The sequence below is a fragment of the Saimiri boliviensis genome, chromosome 2, assembly GCF_048565385.1.
Source record: "Saimiri boliviensis isolate mSaiBol1 chromosome 2, mSaiBol1.pri, whole genome shotgun sequence".
Lineage (NCBI taxonomy): Eukaryota > Metazoa > Chordata > Mammalia > Primates > Cebidae > Saimiri > Saimiri boliviensis.
The window spans coordinates 209,147,581-209,168,494 of NC_133450.1; the positions used below are offsets into that span (position 1 = coordinate 209,147,581).

The 20,914-nt window shown below is 42.0% G+C and overlaps 1 protein-coding gene across 9 annotated transcripts in view; it reads right to left on the reverse strand.

The window, feature by feature from the left end:
• Window positions 1–7,631: 7,631 nt before the first annotated feature.
• Window positions 7,632–20,914, reverse strand: part of ASTN2 (astrotactin 2) — a 959,402-nt gene continuing 946,119 nt past the window's right edge. For all 9 annotated transcript variants that reach the window (XM_074395240.1, XM_074395241.1, XM_003925189.4 and 6 more), the window contains one exon: window positions 7,632–9,772. In XM_074395240.1, coding sequence (XP_074251341.1) covers window positions 9,535–9,772 — 238 coding nt within the window. In that variant the 3' untranslated portion in view covers window positions 7,632–9,534. The remainder of the gene's footprint in view (window positions 9,773–20,914) is intronic.

A 20,914-nucleotide genomic window follows, 5' to 3' on the forward strand; every position in this document is an offset into this window, starting at 1 on the left:
TGTGACAACTAAATGAGATACTCCAACTAACGTCCTTAGCACACACCCTGGCCATGGAAATTGTTCAAGGGGCAATAACTGCTCTGGTTGTTCCTCAAATTTGTCCTTCTAATCTGAATCCCGAAGACATCAGCCTCTCTGACCAAGGAGGAGAATACTAAGGCCTTACGTTTGACTAGACTTTTCCGGTTTCTATATACAGTCTGTTTAGTCCCTCAGTGGCTCCTCAGCAAACCCGCGAATGAGCCTTTTGGTAGGCTCCAAAATGAATTGGTATGGGACTCAGAAGAAAGAAGCCCATGGTCTACTCAGGCTTGGAGATCCTGCGTGAACACAAACCCGTATCTTAGCCTCCATCTGCTCAACTACAAAGTGTAGATCACGAGCCCCTTTCCAGAAGACTTAAATAAAAATGACTTTGAAACTGCATGGAGCAGTATGAACATACGTTTTCTGAGGATCTATTATATGGTTTAACCTATGGGCCTTGGAGACATGACACATAGCCCTATCCAGGAGCTCACATATATTAGGAGAAAACAAATATCTAAAAGGACAATTAAAACTCAACAGGTTAAGTAGGAACATCATAGATGTGTGGGGATTGTGAATACTGGAAGGAGAAACTCCTGTCCTGAATTCGGGGCTATGGTCAGAACAACTTTCCTGGAATAAGTAACACTGTTTCTCCAGGACTTTGCTCTGTAAACATCTTCCTCCTCTACAAATATATAGAATTGTTTACCCTCTCCTTTTCCATTTGCAGTCCCTGAGGGCTTGAAAAAACAAATAGTAAAGCTGAAGGATTCTTAGTGAAGTTCTTGTCCAGCTAATGTATTTATAAAGAGACAGCGAGGGCAAGACTTGGGAGAAACTAGCCCAGAGTCCAGCAGCCTGTAGCCTGTTAGTGTCAGGGCTGGGTCCAGAATTTGAATTCTGAACTTCCCATTTGGGGTGCTTGTGACTACCCAAGCTGACAGCCTCCCCAGTCTCCCGGTTTCACACACACACACACACACACACACACACACACACACACACAGACATACCTGCCTGTCTAGCAGAGCACACCTGTGGCCCCTTGCTCTCCCCTGCTGCCAACTCTTGTAAAACAGGAAAACAGAACAGCTTGGCTTTGGCTATAACGTGTACAAACACTTGGAGCAAAGTTTCCAAAGGGAGACAGACAGTCAATGCCTTTCAGGGTCTGGCAGTTTTATGGGCAGAGGACAATTAAAAAGCATACCCCCACACAAAGCCTGTGGGTTTTGTTTGACTGTGGCCTTCTCTCCAGGTCCCTTGTAGGCTGCATTGACAGCACAAATTGGAAGGACCACCGTTCTTGAGGGATTTTGAACAGTCACGGTGCTGCTGGGGGAGCTTCCTTCAGGATCTCCTCATTCAAGGCATCAGGCTCAATTTCAAAGGGTGTTAGCTATGGGCAAGGTCCAGGGCAAGGCTCCAGGGCTCAGAAAGAATTCAAACTAGACCATGCTCTTGTGTTGCTCATGGTCCTTTGTGGAAGAATGGCATTGAGTGAGGAAAGTGTTAAAATGAAGGTAGGGAGTCCCCACTGTAAGACCTCAGAGCAAAGTTATCAACTCCTCTGGGAGAAGGCAAAAGGCCTCAGGAAGCCAGTGGGTGATATTTAAGGTGAATCTGCCCCTGGCTGGAACTCTACTCCCAGTAGAGGGAGAGCACACGCAAGTGATGAGAGGGGATGAGCCAAAGGCGTGTTTGAGACTTTTGTGTGTCTGGAGAGTAGGGAGTTGAGTACAAGAATACAACAATTAACATCTGTAAACTGCATGTCACATGCCAGGTACTGTTCTAAGTGTCTAATGTATATTGACCCATTTAATCCTGAGAAAAACCTTATGGAGGACTATTTTCTTTAAGCAGCAGAGAGGAAAACCAAAGCATGGACAGGCAGTCACTTGCCCAGGGCTACTGAACCATCAGCAACCCACGGTTTGTGTGGCCAGGACAGGGACTGGGGTTGATTCTATGGCAGCAGAGCTGGCTGGGAATGTGGTAACGCAGAAGAAGCTGAGAGTTAGGGAACACCAGGTCTCCATGCTCTGCCTCAACCTGGCTAAGACTTTGACCCTCTCTAGACTGACCAGAGACAGTCATCCTGCTGTTGTCAATCTCAAAGGGAGGTCGTAAAGATAAAAGAGAGATGAAAAGTGCTCTTTGTACATGAGTCATCATCTGATACAATCTTTCACATCCATGATACATAGATCTCCCCTAGTGTGGTGGGGGCACATGGAGAACCCACGGCCCACAGAGGGTGAATGGCTTGCTCAAGGTCATGTAGCAGCTCTACTTCAGGAGCAAGATTAGACCAGAGGTCTCTACCTGAGGAGACAACAAAGTATAGTAGTTAAAATTCTGGAGTCCAGTGAGATCTGGATTGAAATTTGGTTCTGCCACATACTAGCTGCCTGAGACCAGAGAGTTTCTTAAATTCCTTTAGGTTCATATCCCGTATCATTGAAAGAAATGATAATTTATGCATCACAGAGTTGTTATAAATTTATGAAATGATATTTATGTAAAGAAGATGACTTATGGTAAGCAATCAATTAAATGATGATGGTGATGAGAATGAGGATAGTGATGAGAAGGAGGAAGAGGAGGGAGAAGAGGAGAAGGAGGAAACGTAGTGTTATAAGACCAGTTCTTTACAGTTCCACAAAATTTGACACTACTTATGTAAGCCCCTTGCTATGGTTCCTACACCTGCATTTGAAAGTCATAGCACATTTGTGCATAAGTACACTCAGGTCCATGAATGGTTTCCATATAAAGCTAAATTATATTCTTGGCTCTCTGATGTTCCAATGACTGTGCAAATCATGTCTCATCCATGCACACTGTCCATTGAACCCATGTGATTCATCATTCACTTCATGCCCCCAGTTAGCTCTGCCCAGTCTAACACTCAGTCAGCAGTGGGGAAAGATAAAAACCCAAGTCATCATGCTTTGGTTAGCAAATCCTACTGAGTCAACACCTTGACACTTCTCAGATCCAGGATCATCATTGCAATGGCCCTAGCTCAAGCTTCCTTATTTCCTTCTAAACAATACCTATAGTCTCCTATCTAGTCTCCTTGCCACTAGCTCTCTCCTTCCCACTCTCCTACTCTGCACCCAGAAGGAGCTTTTGAAAATGCTTATCTGCCCATGTCACACCTCTACTTTCAGTCCAGTGCCTTCCAATGGTCAATGTGGTCTGGCTTTGACAACTTCTCCAAACACATCCTCCATTTCCCTGACCACACTAGTTGCTATCACTCAAATATAGCATACTTTTCATCAATATGCTAGTCTCTGTCCCTCATGCCCTTCTTATACTACTCTACTTACTGAACTCTTATAAACCCTTTGACTATGAAGGCTTTCCTGATGATGACTTGTCTTCCGATGGTAGAGTCCATTTCACCCACCCTTTCTCATGTAAAGAAGTCATTATAGGCCTGGTGCGGTGGTTCATGCCTATAATTCCAACACTTTGGGAGGTCAAGGTGGCAGAATTGCCTGATCTCAGGAGTTCGAGACCAGCCTGGGCAACATGAAGAAACGCCATCACTACAAAAAAATCACAGAAATTAGCTGGGTGTGGTGGTGCGTGCCTGTAGTTTCAGCTACTTGAGGGACTGAGATAGGATTGCTTGGGGCTGAGGCTGCAATGAGCTGTGTTAGTACTGCTGCACTGCATTCCGGCTAGGGTGACAGAGTTAGATCCTGTCTCTTAAAAAAAAAAAGTCATTATAATAACTATTTAATGAGAACTTCTGTTCTCAAGTACCCAATGGCTTTATATATATATCATCTAATTACACTTCCCAACAGTCTTTGAAGTCGTACATTTAACCCTTTCACAGATGAGAAAAGTGAGGTTTAGAGAGGTTAAGTTAATGCCAGCTAACCTGGGCTTATTAGTCCGCAATATCTGTCGAGTTTGCCTTCTGAATTTCTTTTAAGGGTTAGCCCTTCCTCACTGTCAATTGCACAGCCAATATTTAAACCCAGATTGGCTTGACTCCAAAGTGTCTGATTTTATCACACTGTATTTAGTTAGCTAAACTCTGGGAGTTCCTTGGGGGCAGAAGCTGGATCCTATTCATGTCAGTACCCCAATCCTGGAAACCAGTACTGAGGTATTGGTTGGAAGTTAGAGTTAGTTTTTGACTTAAGATAGAAAAGGGAGGCACTGCACTCCGTAGCCCTCACAGGTAGTATGCACACACAGGGCTCATTATTTGGAATTACTTTGCCTGCTCAAGTTCAGGTCTCACTATCAAAATACCATCACTTCCTACATAATTTGGAGGAGGTGAATCGGTCTGCCTAAACCTGAGTTTCTTGAATTTAAAATGATCGCCACAATAGCACATAACTGTTTGCCCAACAGTTATGTGCTTAAATGAAATAAGTATGTGGAGCCATCGGTAGGATGAGGATCCCTTAAATGGTAGTTACCAGCATTTGTCTGTGTAGTGCACACTTAATCAAGAAGCTTGCTAACAGAAGATACTTCTTGACTATCCAGAAGGATGAGGTCACTTAGTGGTGATTTCCTATGCACCCCTAATACACACCCCTGTGTGTTCACAACTTCTTTATATGGTGGTGAAGACTACACAAGAAGTTTCATTCTTGCCAGCATACTGTGACATGAGCTTCCCTGGCATGTTCCGTGGCAGCACATGGATCAATCTGGTCATGCAGAGGCCAGGGATCCATACCCAGCAGCTTCAGTTACGTGTTAAGAATGTTTATTTTTTTGGGCTGGGCGCGGTGGCTCATGCCTGTAATCCCAGCAGTTTGGGAGGCAGAGGCGGGTGGATACAAGTTCAAGAGATAGAGACCACCCTGGCCAACATGGTGAAACCCCATCTCTATTAAAAATACAAAAAATTAGCCGGGCATGGTGGCACATGCCTGTAATCCCAGCTACTTGGGTGGCTGAGGCAGTAGAATTGCTTGAACCCAGGAGGTGGAGGTTGCAGTGAGTCAAGATTGTGCCATTGCACTCCAGCCTGGGCAACAAGAACAAAACTCTGTCTCAAAAAAAAAAAAAAGAATGTTTATTTTTTTTAACCACACAATTCTCTTTGGGTGTCTTGTTATTGCATTAAATTCCACCATCGTGACCACTTCTCTTTAAGTTTTTGACACTAGTTACAATTCACATAGCTGAGCTGTTAATCATTAATTCTTTCATATATATATATATATATATATACACACACACACACACACACACACACCCATAAATATATATATATATAATTGCATTTTAGGTTTTGGGGTACATGTGAAGAACATACAAGATTGTTGCATAGGTACACACATGGCAATGTGGTTTGCTGCCTTCCTCCCCATCACCTATATCTGGCATTTCTCCCCATGTTATCCCTCCTCAACTCCCCACCCCCTACCGGCCCTCCCCTAGTTCCCCCCACAGACCTCAGTGTGTGATGCTCCCCTCCCTGTGTCCATGTGTTCTCATTTGTCAACACCCACCTGTGAGTGAGAACATGCGGTGTTTGATTTTCTGTTCTTGTGTCAGTTTGCTGAGAATGATGGTTTCCAGGTTCATCCATGTCCCTACAAAGGACACGAACTCATCATTTTTTATGGCTGCATAGTATCCCACGGAGCATATGTGCCACATTTTCCCTGTCCAGTCTATCATCGATGGGCATTTGGGTTGGTTCCAGGTCTTCACTATTGTAAACAGTGCTGCAATGAACATTCGTGTGTATGTCTCCTTATAATAGAATGATTTATAATCCTTTGGATATATAACCAGTAATGGGATTGCTGGGAGAAATGGAATTTCTATTTCTAGGTCTTTGAGGAATTGCCATACTGTCTTCCACAATGGTTGAACTAATTTACACTCCCACCAACGTGTAAAAGTGTTCCTATTTCTCCACATCCTCTCCAGCATCTGCTGTCTCCATATTTTTAATGATCACCATTCCAACTGGCATGAGATGGTATCTCAATGTGGTTTTGATTTGCATTTCTCTAATGGCCAGTGGTGATGAGCATTTTTTTCATATGTTTGTTGGCCTCATATATGTCTTCTTGTGTAAAGTGTCTGTTCATATCCTTCGTCCACTTTCGTAATTCACCACATAAACAGAACCAAAGACAAAAACCATGATTATCTCAACAGATGCAGAGAAGACCTTTAACAAAATTCAACAGCCATTTATGCCAAAAACTCTTAATAAACTAGGTATTGACGGAACACATTTCAAAATAATAAAAGCTATTTGGGACAAACTCACAGTCAATATCATACTGAATGGGCAAAAACTGGAAGCATTCCCTTTGAAATCTGGCACTAGACAAGGATGCCCTCTCTCACCACTCCTATTCAATATAGTATTGGAAGTTCTAGCCAGAGCAATCAGGCAAGAAAAATAAATAAAGGGTATTGAATTAGGAAAGGAGGAAATCAAATTGTCTCTATTTGCAGATGACATGATTGTATATCTAGAAGACCCCATCGTCTCAGCCCAAAATCTCCTGAAACTGATAAGCAACTTCAGCAAAGTCTCAGGATACAAAATCTATGCACAAAGATCACAAACATTCCTATACACCAATAACAGACTTAAAGATAGCCAAATCAAGAACAAACTGCTATTTACAATTGCTACAAAGAAAATAAAATACCTAGGAATACAACTAACAAAGAATGTAAAGGACCTCTTCAAGGAGAACTACAAACCACTGCTCAACGAAGTAAGAGAGGACACAAACAGATGGTGAAACATTCTACGCTCGTGGTTAGGAAGAATCAATATCGTGAAAATGGCCATGCTGCCCAAAGTAATTTATAGATTCAACGCTATCCTCATCAAGCTACCTATGACCTTCTTTATAGAACTGGGAAAAAACACCTTAATTCTTTCTTTTAATCGGAATTGCCTTTCCTACCCAGATTTTCCTGGATGTCTGCCCAAGGCTCATGGTATTACGCAAATTGTCTCTATCAGGAGAAAAAAGAAAAAAATACCCTACGATACATTGCATTGGATGCATGTTAACTCCTTTATCATTCAAGCTGGGAAACAACCCCTTGAGATGGGACCAGCATTGACTCTGTTGTTGAGAAACCTGAGGTCAAGTTACTCTTTTAAGGGCAAAAGCTGGTGAATAGCAGTATAGTCAGATTAAGCTTAATCAGGCTCAGACCACCACACCAGCACATGGGTGTCGTAATTTTCTGCAACTCTTGCGCTAAATTGTTCCTCAGGTTGTCAAGACAATAGAAAGCTCCAGAAAACTGATAGCTCTCTGAAAACCTGGGACCCAGGCCCAGCAACCTGATAGCCCTCTGAAGGCTCATGTATACCCAGGAAATGGTATACACGAGAGGCATTTAGAAGCTCCACCTATATACTTAGAGAAACATAAACCCAGTAATAGTAAACTTCCTGAATGAGTGCCCTTGAGCTTAGATTGTGGGTGGTTGAGAAGTTTCCCAGGTACCAAGGTTGGAAGAATCCCTTTCTACTTTGTTTTATTTTGTGTTACTCATTTTCCCCATATGAATCAGAGTCCTGGGGGTAAAAAAAAATGCCTTCAGTATGTAGGTTTTCAGGAAGGGGATTGTCAATCTCATCAGCATTTCCCAAATTGAGAAGTAGGCTTGCTTTGTCTTTTTTACTCACCACTATACAAATGAGGATAGGCATATTTTTAATGGCTTATGTCTTGCTGATATTCAGGATCTTTTCTTCTTCTGAATCCCCACAGTGCTATACTCTCTTCTCTTAACAGGTGTCATCTTTGCTTTATGATACACCTGACCTACATCCCATTTCCTCCAGCTAGGTAGCTTATTTGAGCGGATACTAGGGTGTTAAGAATTTATAACACCTCTTTGTACTCATTACCCTCCCAGGGAAGGGTACACTGGAAGAAGTGCAATTACCATTTAAAAGAATATTTCAATTATACCTCAATAAAGCTGTTTTAAAAATAGATAAGTAAAGGGAGATTCCAGTGTTGGAATGTCTCCCTCATGACCACAAGGATCTAAGCTACTATCACCTCCTTCATGGAAAATGACAATGACACCTCTCTCTTTGGGGCTTTCCCCAATCCATCCTTCACCACCCTGTAGTGAGAATGATTAGTCATATAAACAATCATGGATGCTTCAAGATAGTGTCAAACTTCTTGTCCAAAGCTTCCAATGCCTTGCTAAGCTCTCAGCCTCACCTTTTGACCCTTCCTGTTTTGAACCCTACCCTTAAGGAAAGTGTTTTCAGTTCTTGAAAAAGGTGTACTATCTCTTGTCTCTAGGCTTTTGTTCATATCTCCTCTTCCTGGAGCAAATCCCATTTTTTTTGTTTTTTTAAACTGTCAAACGGGCTAGAGGTGCTATGTTGGTTCACTGCAACCTCTGCCTCCCAGGTTCAAGCAATTCTCCTGCCTCAGCCTCCCAAGTAGCTGGGACTGATTACAGGTATATGCGACCATGCCTCACTATTTTTTATTTTTTGTACAGTAGAGACGGGGTTTCACCATATTGGCCAGGCTGTTCTCTAACTCTTGGCCTCAAGTGATCTACCTGCCCTGGTCTCACAAAGTGCTGGGATTATAGGAATGAGCCATCATGCCTGGCAAGCAAATCCCATCCTTTTCACCTCTCTGTCTGACTTATTCTTCCTCATCCTTTGGGTTTAGATATCACTTTTTCAAGAAAGCATTTCAGGAGCCCTCCAGTGTGTCTCATGCTCCAACAATGAGTGCAGAGAACCTCTATTCTTCCTCTAGCACAGCTTGAAACGACCAGACTGCTTCTCTATAATTATCACTGCAGAGGTCTCTCAAACACACTCCCTTGGAAAGAAATAACACCCAAGCAGAAAGAGAGACAAGAGGAATTTTTAATGCATGGACAGTCCTGCAGGGACTCTGGGGAGACCCACAGGTAGCAGGAAGAGGCCGGGTCCCACAAACTCAATAATGTCCAGCAAAAAAGAGAAAGAAGTCCTTAAAGACCCATGCTTCCTCACTGCAACCATCCTCAGGGCTTCCTTCCTGGTGCTGAAGAGGTCAAAACTGTCTCCTCTAGGGGTCAGGTCAAAACTGTCCCTCCATAGGTCTCCTCCAGGGGTCCAAGGCAGGAAGAAAGCAGAGTGTGGCAGGAAAGAGGAAGAAGAGCAAAGGCCGCTTGGTCTCCACCTGAAAGCTTCTGCCTCGGGGTTGACAGCCATCCATAAGAAAAAGGTTTAAAAAGGAATGACTTTTGATAGAGTCAAATAATATCTTTGAAAAAATAAAAGAGAAAAATGAATAATTCCATTGATTACAAAGGTCTCTGTCCACTATCCATAGGAGAAACAGTTTGCTTTGGCCTCGCTGGCAAGTTTCATCTGCTAGGCCCATCCTCAGTTGTCCCCCAGCCCACCCAGGCCCCAGGATCCAGGAGACTACTGCTCCCCCTCCCATGGAGAGTCTCTGTGCTCATGGAGGGCAGTACCCTCCCTCACCGGCCCTTGGATTCCCCGTACGTGTTCCGGGCCATTGACACCATCTTCTCCTCACATGTGATTTTGGTGTCCTTGAGGATGCTGTACCATACCATGCCTGCAGGTCGGATTTCCTCACTGCGGCAGAAAAGATAGGGCACTGTTTCCACGCGGCTCTGGATGGAGGCACTGCGCAGGAGGCTGGAACAGTGGCGACTCACCCTCTCCAGCCGCCGCAGAATCAGGTGGGCCTTCCTGAAAGGTAGGATGAGAGCCATGATTAAGGAAGTCCAGATCAACAGTTAGGCCTTGGAGGTAGTGAGTAAATATCAACAAACAAAGGAGAACTTCTCTCAATCATTTCCTTTCATTCCAGGTCGGACTGTGGTACTTCAAAGACTTATTCAAAAATTACGTAGAGCCTGTCTTCTTCAACTGTTCAATGTGTAAAAAATGAATGAGAGAAATAGCCTTTAACCTAGTATTTTCACTTCTAGGATGTGCGAGCCCTGGGATCCCCGGGAGTTTGAATGAAGGTTGCCAGCCTTGGACTCTGATGAAATAGATATTATTACAATGATTAAAAAGCAACAAGAACAACTAAAAGTTATTGACACCATATGCTAGACACTGGGTATTCACTTTACATATATTTTAAATTTTTTATTTAGTCTTTACAACTGTTCTGAATGTATTGGTTTGTCTACTCCCTTTTAATGGGTGAGGAGCTCAAGCAAGTCTCAGAATAATGACATTACTAGACTAAGGCAAGCATCAAGTTGGCCATTGGAGTTGGGAAGAATCTGAATCTAGGACCTACCACCCACAGTCCCTTTATGACTATCTGTGTTCTCACTTCATGAATGCTTTCACACTCTTTTCTCCCAGTCTGGAAACTTTAAAATCTTGCTCTTTGTGATTCCCTTTCATCAAATACATATGTCCCCATATCAGAACTTTTTTGGGTCTCATTTTTTCCCCATCTTTAAAAGAGTGATGATGGTCTTACTCTCAAATTGAGTATGAGAAATGCCTAATGCCTGGCATAGAGCTCAGAGTAAGCTTCCAATAAATGATAGCTATTCTTATAAAGGATGGCTGGAATGCCTCCTCAGGATCAAGGTTACACGGAAGACTAGCCTTACCAAGAATCATCATTCTGTACTATGGAGGACATCAGTAAGAACTTAAGAGCCCTATATCCAGCACCAGAGACGGGAGGGGAGAGATCTGATGGCTGCATAGACAAATAAAGCCAGGAAGGATTGCTGCAATTACCTAGTCTAGGGTTTTTCAAAGGTGGCACTATTGACATTCTGGGCTGGGTATTTTTTGTTGTGGGAACAATCATATAGGACATTTAGCAGCATCCCAGGGCCTCCACCTACCACCAATAGCACCCTTGCCTCAGTCGTGAATTCCGAAAATTCTTTAGACACTGAAGAATTTTCAATAGAACCCCTCACCCAGTGAAATTGTCTTTAGACATTGTCAAACATCTTCTGGGGGCAAAATCACCCAAGTTTAGAACCACTGACCTAGTCTGATCCACTTCCATTAAAAATGGGGAAACTGAGGCCTAGAGAAAGGAACAGAATTTCTTTATCCCAGGTCACATCACAAGTCAGCTTCAGTGCCAAGGTGTCTGTCTCCACGTGGAAACCACTTCTCTCTACATTCCAGCACCTTCAGGATGCCCAGGCACTCTGGGAGGCTACATGAGAGGTTCTCTCGCCTGCTGTCCTCCCCATGCCCCTCTGATACCACAGGAGGGAAGAAGTTTTACAACAACAGACCCCCACAGATGAGAGACTGTGTTAGGTACCTGCATAACAGCTGAAAAAGGACCGGGCTTATGTGTGTACATTTTGTGGGCAAAATTTATGAGGTGCTTTTCAAAAAGTTCTCTTTGTATAGTTCACCACTTGGGTGGAATATTTCCTGAGGTGCCAAGAATTCATCACTTCATAATCACACTCTATCCACAGCCCTCTCTCCCCTTGGGCAATCGCCCCTGCAAGGGGGCCTGAGGAGTTTCTTTTCCATCCCTTCTCATTTGAATTCTTGCTTCGCTCTTTAGTAACTCTGTGTCCTGGGGACATTTACTTAACATCTCTAAATCTGCTTCTTCATTTGAAAAATGAGGCTGTTGTGAAGTTGAAAGAGATAAAGTCATTCCTTGCTGATTTATTGAACATTTATTATGTGGCAGAGCTTCTGGTAGGAAAGACAAATAGAGATGACAATACAAGTGACAAAAGCAGTTATAAAAGAAGTCATGAGAGCTGTGTGAAGACAGAGGAAGGTACTTAAGTAGGATCAAGGATGTCCAAGAAGGCTTCCTATTATAGTAGAAGGGAAACATGTGTTGAGTCTCTTAAATGAATTAGAGTTAGACAAAGAAAAGGAAAAAGTGGCTGGGTGCAGTGGCTCATGCCTGTAATCCCAGCACTTTGGGAGGCCGAGGCAGGTGAATTACAAGGTCAGGAGTTCGAGACCAGCCTGGCCAACATGGTGAAACCCCATCTCTAGGTGTGATGGCGGGCGCCTGTAATCCCAGTTACTTGGGAGGCTGAAGCAGGAGAATCATTTGAAACCAGAAGGCAAAGGTTGCCGTGAGCTGAGATTGGGTCACTGCACTTCAGTCTGGGCAACAAGAGTGAAACTCTGTCTCAAAGAAAAAAAAAAAAAACAAAAACAGGAAAAGGCATAACCAGCACCAAGGTAAAAGCATACAGATAAGAGATACATGAACGTTCTGAGAATTTAGAACTGCAATACAGTGTACAGGTGGGGACACAATGAAAACGGAAAAGAGCCAGGCTGTTGGAGCCTAGGAGCTACGGCATTGGTCATGGAGTACTGGTACATTCACAGGCTCCAGAACACTAACTGCTCAAGTTCAAGTCCCAACTCAGCCACTTACTCTGCGCAATACTGAGTGAACTGCTTTACCACTTCTCCCTCAGTTTTCTTGCCTTACCCACAAAATGAAAATAATAATTGTATGTACCAAAAAGTATTGTTTTAAAATAAAAAATAAACTAATACATTATAAACTGTCAATAAATGTAATCTATGATTATTGTCTTGAGGGTAAGTAGGAGAGTTATTGAAAGATTTCAAAAAGCAAAGTAATAGGTTTGGAGCTGAACTGTTTAAAAATATTTCTGGTTGTTTGAGGAGAACTGAGTGAAAGAAGGCAAAACACAGAAAGAAAACAAGTGAAGGCCTGGGCACGGTGGCTCACACCTGTAATTCCAGCACTTTGGGAGGCCGAGGTGGGTGGATCATCAGAGGTCAAGAGTTCGAGACCAGCCTGGCCAACATGGTGAAACCCCATATCTACTAAAAATACAAAAAATTAGCCAGGTGTGGTAGCATACACTTGTATTCCCAGCTACTCAGGAGGCTGAGGCTGGAGAATTGCTTGAACCTAGGAGGTGGAGGTTGCAGTGAGTCAAGATTGCACCATTGCACTCTATCCTGGGCAACAAGAATGAAACTCTATCTTATAAAAAAAAAAAAAATGGAGTGCACAAACGGGTGTTAACTGTTTCCCATTGTTGTACTTACAGGTGTTGGTTTGATTTTTCTCTACAGTAAAAAGCTTCTTATTCTCTGCTCATCTATGCAAAGGGAACAGCAGATGGCTCACCTCATAAAGTTAGAGTGAGGGTTAAGTCAATACATGTGAAACTCTTAGAAAACTATTTGGCATATAGTAAGCACCTGATGTATGCTAGAAAGTATCATCGCCATTATCATTCTTACTGGTACCATCACTCTCATTGTCATCATCATTATTATATCATTAGGTATATTTATCACTAGGTATATTGTGTGCCAGGCACTGGGACAGATATGAACTAGTTTAAGCCTTGGGTATCTTTGTAAGTCAGTGACAAGAGACAGGCAGACAGAAATATTAACAGCCTCTAATTTGAGGGCAGAGGACTGGGTTGAGGAATACACAGGGTGCTGTTCTGGGAATATAAAAGACGGACAGCAATCATCAGTTTGGAGACTCAGAGTAGTCTCTCAAGAGGATGCCACACCCGAGCTACGTCTTCAATAATGAAAGAGCATTTTCAGGTAGATGAGAAGGCAGAGGAGATAGCCCATCCCAAGTTAGACTGGAGAGAACATAAACCACTAGTTGTTTGAAATAACCAGTGCAAAGAATAGGTGGGAGACCAGTGAGCTTGGCAGGGATCAGACCATACAGATCCTTCCAAGCCATGATGTAGTATTTGGATTTTATTCTGAGCAATGGAGAGACATTTTCTGATTGGATAGTCACAGAAATAGGCAATAAATTTAAATATGAAATGAAGTTGGAAAAGACAAATCTTCCAACACACCAAAGGCCCTTCTTCCAAAGGAACAGACATTTCTTCAGAGTCCTGAATCTCAAACAGACAAAGCCTCCTTTTGCATAGATTAGGAAAACGTACTTAGAGTGAGAAAATGATTTTGCCTTTCAGGAACACCTTAAGTTAGTAACAAAGGCAAAACTAGAACCAGGGTTCCTGATTCCAGAGTCAAGATGAAGTGTTGGCTCTGGAATCTGAGGTTTAAATCCTAGCTCTATGATTTGCAGCTATGCGGTTCATGAGCAAATTCTTCAATGCCACCAACTCTTCGTTGTAGCATCCATAAAATGAGAATAACAGTTTTGTTGGGAGGATGAGATAATATGAACAATTTGCTTAGCTCTAAGTAAATGTCAGCAATGGTTCAAGCAGAATATTATAGTAAGAAGGACATAGGCTTTAGAGACCATAAGAGCAAGTCACTTACCCTCCCTAAGCCTCAGTTTTCTCTTGTGTAAACAAAAATAGAAATATTTATTTTGTAGTGCTGTTGTTAGGTTGAAATGAAATGATGGCTACAGGCATCCAACACGAGACTTTGTACATAACAGGCACTGAACCAATGCTTGCATTTAGAAAACAAAGAAGAATTCAGAAAGTGAAGCCATGAAGAGAAGGGTTGGAGGTGCTCAAGGGCTGGGGAGGAGAAGGAAGAGTGGGAGTGAGAGAGACCAAAGACAAAAATGCTGGCTAATAAATCATAGGCGATGGAGAGCCATAAATCAAAAGGCCAGGCATGCTTCAAGCTTTCCCTGGAGGGGAAATCACTGGTCAGAGTGACCACTTTTCTCAAATGCCAGAAGTAAAATCTTCCTCATTGGAGATGGGACTCAGACCCACTGGGATGGGAAGCAAGAGGTGAAGGAGGGCCACCACAAACTAATTTCTTGTTGTATCAGCAGGCGAGACCGAGACAGGAATGGCTTGTGGAAGAGTCAGGGGCTGGGCCCAAATGCCACTTTTCCGGGACTGTCAAACCATTCTATTCCCAGCACCATTCCCCTACCAGCTGTTGACTCACTTATCAGACAGGACAGAGACCCAGTTTCTAAGGGGGCCCTGAAACTGAAAAAAGAAGACAGGAAGAAAACATTCCCATTCATCTTCCTCCCTCCTCCCTGCCTCCTGGAGTTGAGCTTAAATGTCTGTGTTAGCTGACCCTAAGCTTAGTGAGAATTGAAGACATGACGTAGTTGCAACAAAAATAAAAATGGGAACATAACCTTCAGAAGTGAAGAGGGCAGAGGTTAAGGGAAGTAATGGCTTCATTCATGCTGTCCTGGTCAGGCTCCAACTGGAGAATCCCCGACACTTCTGGTAAGAGAGACGCATGTAAACTACAGCCAGATCATGATAGTGAGGGTTGTCTCAAAAGCAAGCCTGCTCAGCTGAAGGCTGGAATGAACAGTGCCCATGGAAGAGGACATTCAGGCCATTAGTTACATTGTTGTAACAACAGAAGACAAGTGGGCAACAATCTGAGGGGCAGGGATGATGACTATAATTTATCAAGCACCCACTATGTGCCAGAAACTGTACCTATGCAACATTATTTTACATCTAATCCTCACCACAATTCTAGAGTCTACAGGTGATAAAATTGAGCTTCAAGCCAGTCATTGATTTGACCAGGGTGATAAAATGATAGGGCAGGGTTTCGATCCTCTGCTGTAAGGCACCCAAGCATTAATGACAGAGCCACCCTAAAATTAATAGAAGGCACATTTGGCTGAAAATAATAAAAATAAGTAATGCTAAAGTCCTCTAAATTTAGAATGGGTTATTCTACATGGCAGTGGGTTTTCCATCACTGGAGGTGATTAAATCAAGTATGCTTTAGAAAGGGGTGTACTACAGTGGAAGTCGTAGCAGGAGTTTGTCATTATTGTTTATTTGTTTTTAATCTAAAAAGGCTGAGAGCCTTGATTCACAGAGAAATACCACGTGATGAGCACTCACTTCACAACAACACTTGCTGTGACACAATTGCCAAGCACTGAATTCCTGAGCGGAGAGGACCAGTTTTGCTGTGGTTCTATTCATGATTCAAAGTCATACTGATATTTCATCTTCAGGAAGTCATCCAGATCCTCCCAGCTATCATAAGTCATGTTTTCCCACTCACTACTGAAGCATTTTATTTACCTGTGGAGATCCATATCACGTTTTTTATTAGTTTTGCAGCTATCGTGGGATGCAACGTGGTTTTGCAGGACATCAGTTGAATATCAGAAGACAATATTCTAAATCTGAACTCCAACACTTAGAGTTTAGAGCTTGCGACTGTGGATGGTTTACATAACTCCACAAGATTCTCTGCTGCTTAATCTTCAAAATCTATTGTTCAGGAGATTACATGAAATATAAATGATTGGGCCCATAATAGGTGGTCAACTAATATTTCCCAACTGCTTCTTGGACAGTGTACGTTTCCTCTGGTGTCCAACTCTTTACCGTGCAAGAAGAATGAATTAATAAATGCAAACTGCCGGGCGCGATGACTCATGCCTGTAATCTCAGCACTCTGGGAGGCCGAGGCAGGCGGATCACTTGAGGTCAGGAGTGTGAGACCAGCCTGTCCCAGCCTGTCCAACATGGTGAAACTCTGTCTCTACTAAAAATACAAAAATTGAGCAGGCACGGTGGCAGGCACCTGTAATCCCAAGTACTTAGGAGTCTGAGGCAGGAGAATTGCTTGAACCTGGGAGGCGGAGGTTGCAGTGAACCGAGATCATGCCATTGCATTCCAGCCTGGGTGACAGAGCAAGATTCTGTCTCAGGGGAAAATAAATAAATAAATAAATAAATGCAAACCGACTTGAACTGAGGAAATTTTCAGTCCTTAGCTTTCAAAAAACAGCAATTCTTCAGCAGGGGTTAATAAAGGGAATGAAATGGCACAAAAGCATCATGTGGACCTAAATAATCAGGCAAGTGGGAAAAGGTTGATGTGGATTTGTTTATAATAACAAAGACATTGGAAGAAATCTAGTTGATTTTTAATACACAGAGATTAATGTGTGATACATTCACATATTTGCATGAGTAAAGGGCCCTTCAAAAAGACAAAACATTTACACACGTATCTCTTGGTAAAAACTTGTACAGCATATTGTTAAACAGAAACAGGCAGATAACAGAACATAGTTCATGTGTTTGTTAAACATAATAGAGATAGAGCTGTGGTTGTAGACATGAATGTGTTCTTAAGCCTGTATCTGTTTCCCTATCTCTGTGCACACCCATATCTGTATATGGAAATATACATGTACACTGTTAACAATGTAATCTCTGGCGTAAGGTTGAGATTCTGTGGCCCAGAGGTGCACAGGTTTCACTATTTTATATACTTTTGTATCATTTGGATGTTATATAATAAACAAGAATTATTCAGAATAAAATAAAGGTATTTTTAAAAATATGAATATATACATATATTTAATTTAATTTAATTTAATTTTTTATTGTACTTTCAGTTTGGTGTTACATTGGCAGATCTTGCCAGTGTAACATAGGTACACACATGCCATGGTGGTTCACTGTCTCCATCCCCCTGTCACCTACATCAGCCATCTCTCCCAGTGTTATCCCTCCCCAACCTCCACAACCCCTGGCTGTCTCTCCCCTAGCATCCCACCCCCAACAGACCCCACTGTGTGATGTTCCCCTCCTTGTGCCCATGTGTTCTCATAGTTCAACACTTGCCTATGAGTGAGAACATGCAGTGTTTGGTTTTCTCTTCATCAGTTTGCTTAGAATGATGGTTTCCAGATTCTTCCATGTCCCCACAAAGGACACGAACTCATCATTTTTTATGGCTGCATAGTATTCCATGGTATATATGTGCCACATTTTCCCTGTCCAGTCCATCACTGATGGGCATTTGGGTTGGTTCCAGGTCTTTGCTATTATAAACAGTGCCATATGAATGTATGTGTGCATGTGTCTTTATAATAGAATGATTTATGATCCTTTGGGTATATACTCAGTAATAGATTGCTGGGTCAAATAGAATTTCTATTTCTAGATCCCTGAGGAATTGCCACGCTGTCTTCCACAATGTTTGAACTAATTTACATTCCCACTAATAATGTAAAAGTGTTTCTATTTCTCCACATCTTCTCCAGCATGATGTCTCCAGATTTTTTAATGATCGCCATTCTAACTGGCGTGAGATTATCTCAATGTGGTTTTGATTTGCATTTCTCTAGTGACCAGTGATGATGAGCATTTTTTCATATGTTTGTTGGCCTCATATATGTCTTATTTTGAAAAGTGTCTGTTCATATCCTTCGCCCACTTTTGAATGGGTTTGTTTTTTTCTTGTAAATCTGCTTTAGTTCTTTGTAGATTCTGGATATTAGTCCTTTGTCAGATGGGTAGATGGCAAAAAATTTTTTCCCATTCTGTTGGTTGCCACTTCACTCTAATGATTGTTTCTTTTGCTGTACAGAAGCTCTTAAGTTTGATTAGATCCCATTTGTCTATTTTGGCTTTTGTTGCCATTACTTTTGGTATTTTAGTCATGAAATCCTTGCTTAGGCCTATGTCCTGAATGGTACTGCCTAGGTTTTCTTCTAGGGTTTTTATGGTGTTAGAGAATAAAATACCTAGGAATACAACTAACAAAGGATGTAAAGGACCTCTTCAAGTAGCACTACAAATCATTGCTCAAGGAAATAAGAGAAGACAAACAGATGGAAAAACAGTCCATGCTCATGGTTAGGAAGAATCAATATCATAAAAATGGCCATACTGCCCAAAGTAATTTATAGATTCAATGCTATCCCCATCAAGCTACCATTGACCTTCTTCACAGAACTGGAAAAAACCACTTTAAACTTCATATGGAACCAAAAGAGAGCCCACATGGCCAAGACAATCCTAAGCAAAAAGAACAAAGCTGAAGGCATCAGGCTACCTGACTTCAAACTATACTACAAGGCTATAGTAATCAAAACAGCATGGTACTGGTACCAAAACAGAGGTATAGACCAATGGAACAGAATAGAGGCCTTGGAATTAACACCACATATCTACAACCATCTGATCTTTGACAAACCTGACAAAAACAAGCAATGGGGAAAGGAGTCCCTGTTTGATAAATGGTGTTGGGAAAACTGGCTAGCCATGTGCAGAAAGCTGAAACTGGATCCCTTCCAGATACCTTACACTAAAATTAACTCCAGATGGATTATACACATACATTTTAAAGCTGGTGTGATAAACTTGTGCAATGAAGCTATGGTTTTATAACTTTCCAGTAGTTCATCAGGGTTATTTTCAGAATAAACCTACATCAGATTTAGCCTCAGATTGCTCCTACCCAACAGAAAGTCAATGGCTCAGATATTCCCACTGGTTATACATCTTTAACACCAGGTTTGAAACATGATTTGTAAGGTGACCAGTGAAAATATTTGCATTTGCTTTTTCTTTTCATCCACTCAGAAGAAATCATGAGACTTTTTAAAAAATGTGTTCTTTGATGACAGAAATGACTGAGTCTCAACTGATCCAAAGCTATTTCAGCTGAAACTATTAGGAACTTCAAAACAATAACTAACCTTGCTATACACTATCATTGGGGAAAACAGATCCATGGGACACTTGTTCAAAGTTCTAAGTCAGTGTATTTTGTTAGTATTTTTTGTTAGTATTAGTTAGTTGGTATTTGTATTAGTATCTATTTGTTAATTGAAGGTATAATTGAAATACCTTCAATTATAAGATATAACAATGCTTTAATAACAGCCATTCAAGAAAAGAGGAATATAATGCTTAAGGTACACATCCACCGTGCATAATCCATCCTGATTTTAGAAATGCCAAAATATGCAGAAAAAAGTTAAAAGTGCCTCTGAGATTACAGAAATATGACCCTAGAAGCCTAAGTCTGCTCTTGTTCCCAACATCTTAAAAATTCTGAGAGTGAATTCAATATATCCAAAGAAGCAGCTAACACAATCTTGGAGGAATGTACAGTGACATCCCAGGTTTGTTTGTTTTCACTAAGAAAATAGCAGTGGATGTGTAACTCTTTTCAAATTTCATGGTATGTTGAGAAAGATCCTGGGCTGAACCTAGCCTGTGATGATTTCTGCAATCTGTTCATTATGTCTGCCATGGAGGCAAGAGGGGCTGACATCATAAATATACCATTCCTGGTCCAGATAGATCAATTTCACTGAAGCACAGTGTCCCCAAGGGCTTGCTGTCTCCTCTCTATCAATATGCTCAAACATAACTGAAAGTACAAAGAAGCCCAAGAGTGGTCAAGGATGTTGTGACCCAAGAAAATTCTGGTCCCTGGCCACCTATGAGCTCAGTTTTTCAAGTCTCCTAATAGGAACCTTATGGCTGGGACAGCTGGGTGTCAGCGGGTCTTCTTCGCGCAGCTGTTTGCACTGTTTGCAGTAACCTGTGGTCATGAGAACAAGGCTCTGGAGGACACTGACCTGACAGATTTATTAGGCAGAGGTAAGAGATGTCCTTTTGTCACTAAATCTTTTGGAGATACATGACCACAGATTTAGGGTAGATTCAAAAACATTTTTGGGTTTAATAATTACATAGTCCAAGAGAATCCTAATAGAGCTCATCTTATTATATCGGTCCTCAGTGTACTCCTGGAAAAAGCTCTTATCACTCTAGCTAACCTGGGTCCCTGAGAAACAAGACGTGCAGGACTGGAGGTGAAATTACACTAACAATGTGTCTGTTCTCTGGTCTCTATGACCTTCAGGGTTTTCTGGTTCCTTGGCTTCCCAGCTGGAAGAGAATTTGGAGTTTAGTCCTTTCATGTTACAAACAAGGTCCAGAATGGGATGGCTTGTGTCCAAGGTCACACAACAAGTAGGTGATAAGGCTAGGATAGAACTCCTGGGCTCCTGGCTTTGGAGAAGCATCTTGCCCTCTCTTATTTACATTGTGATGTTCTACACACTTGCTAATCCTTGAAAGGCACAGCAAAGGTATCCAAATTGCTCCTCTGTTTAAATTTACATGGCTTCTGGGAGAA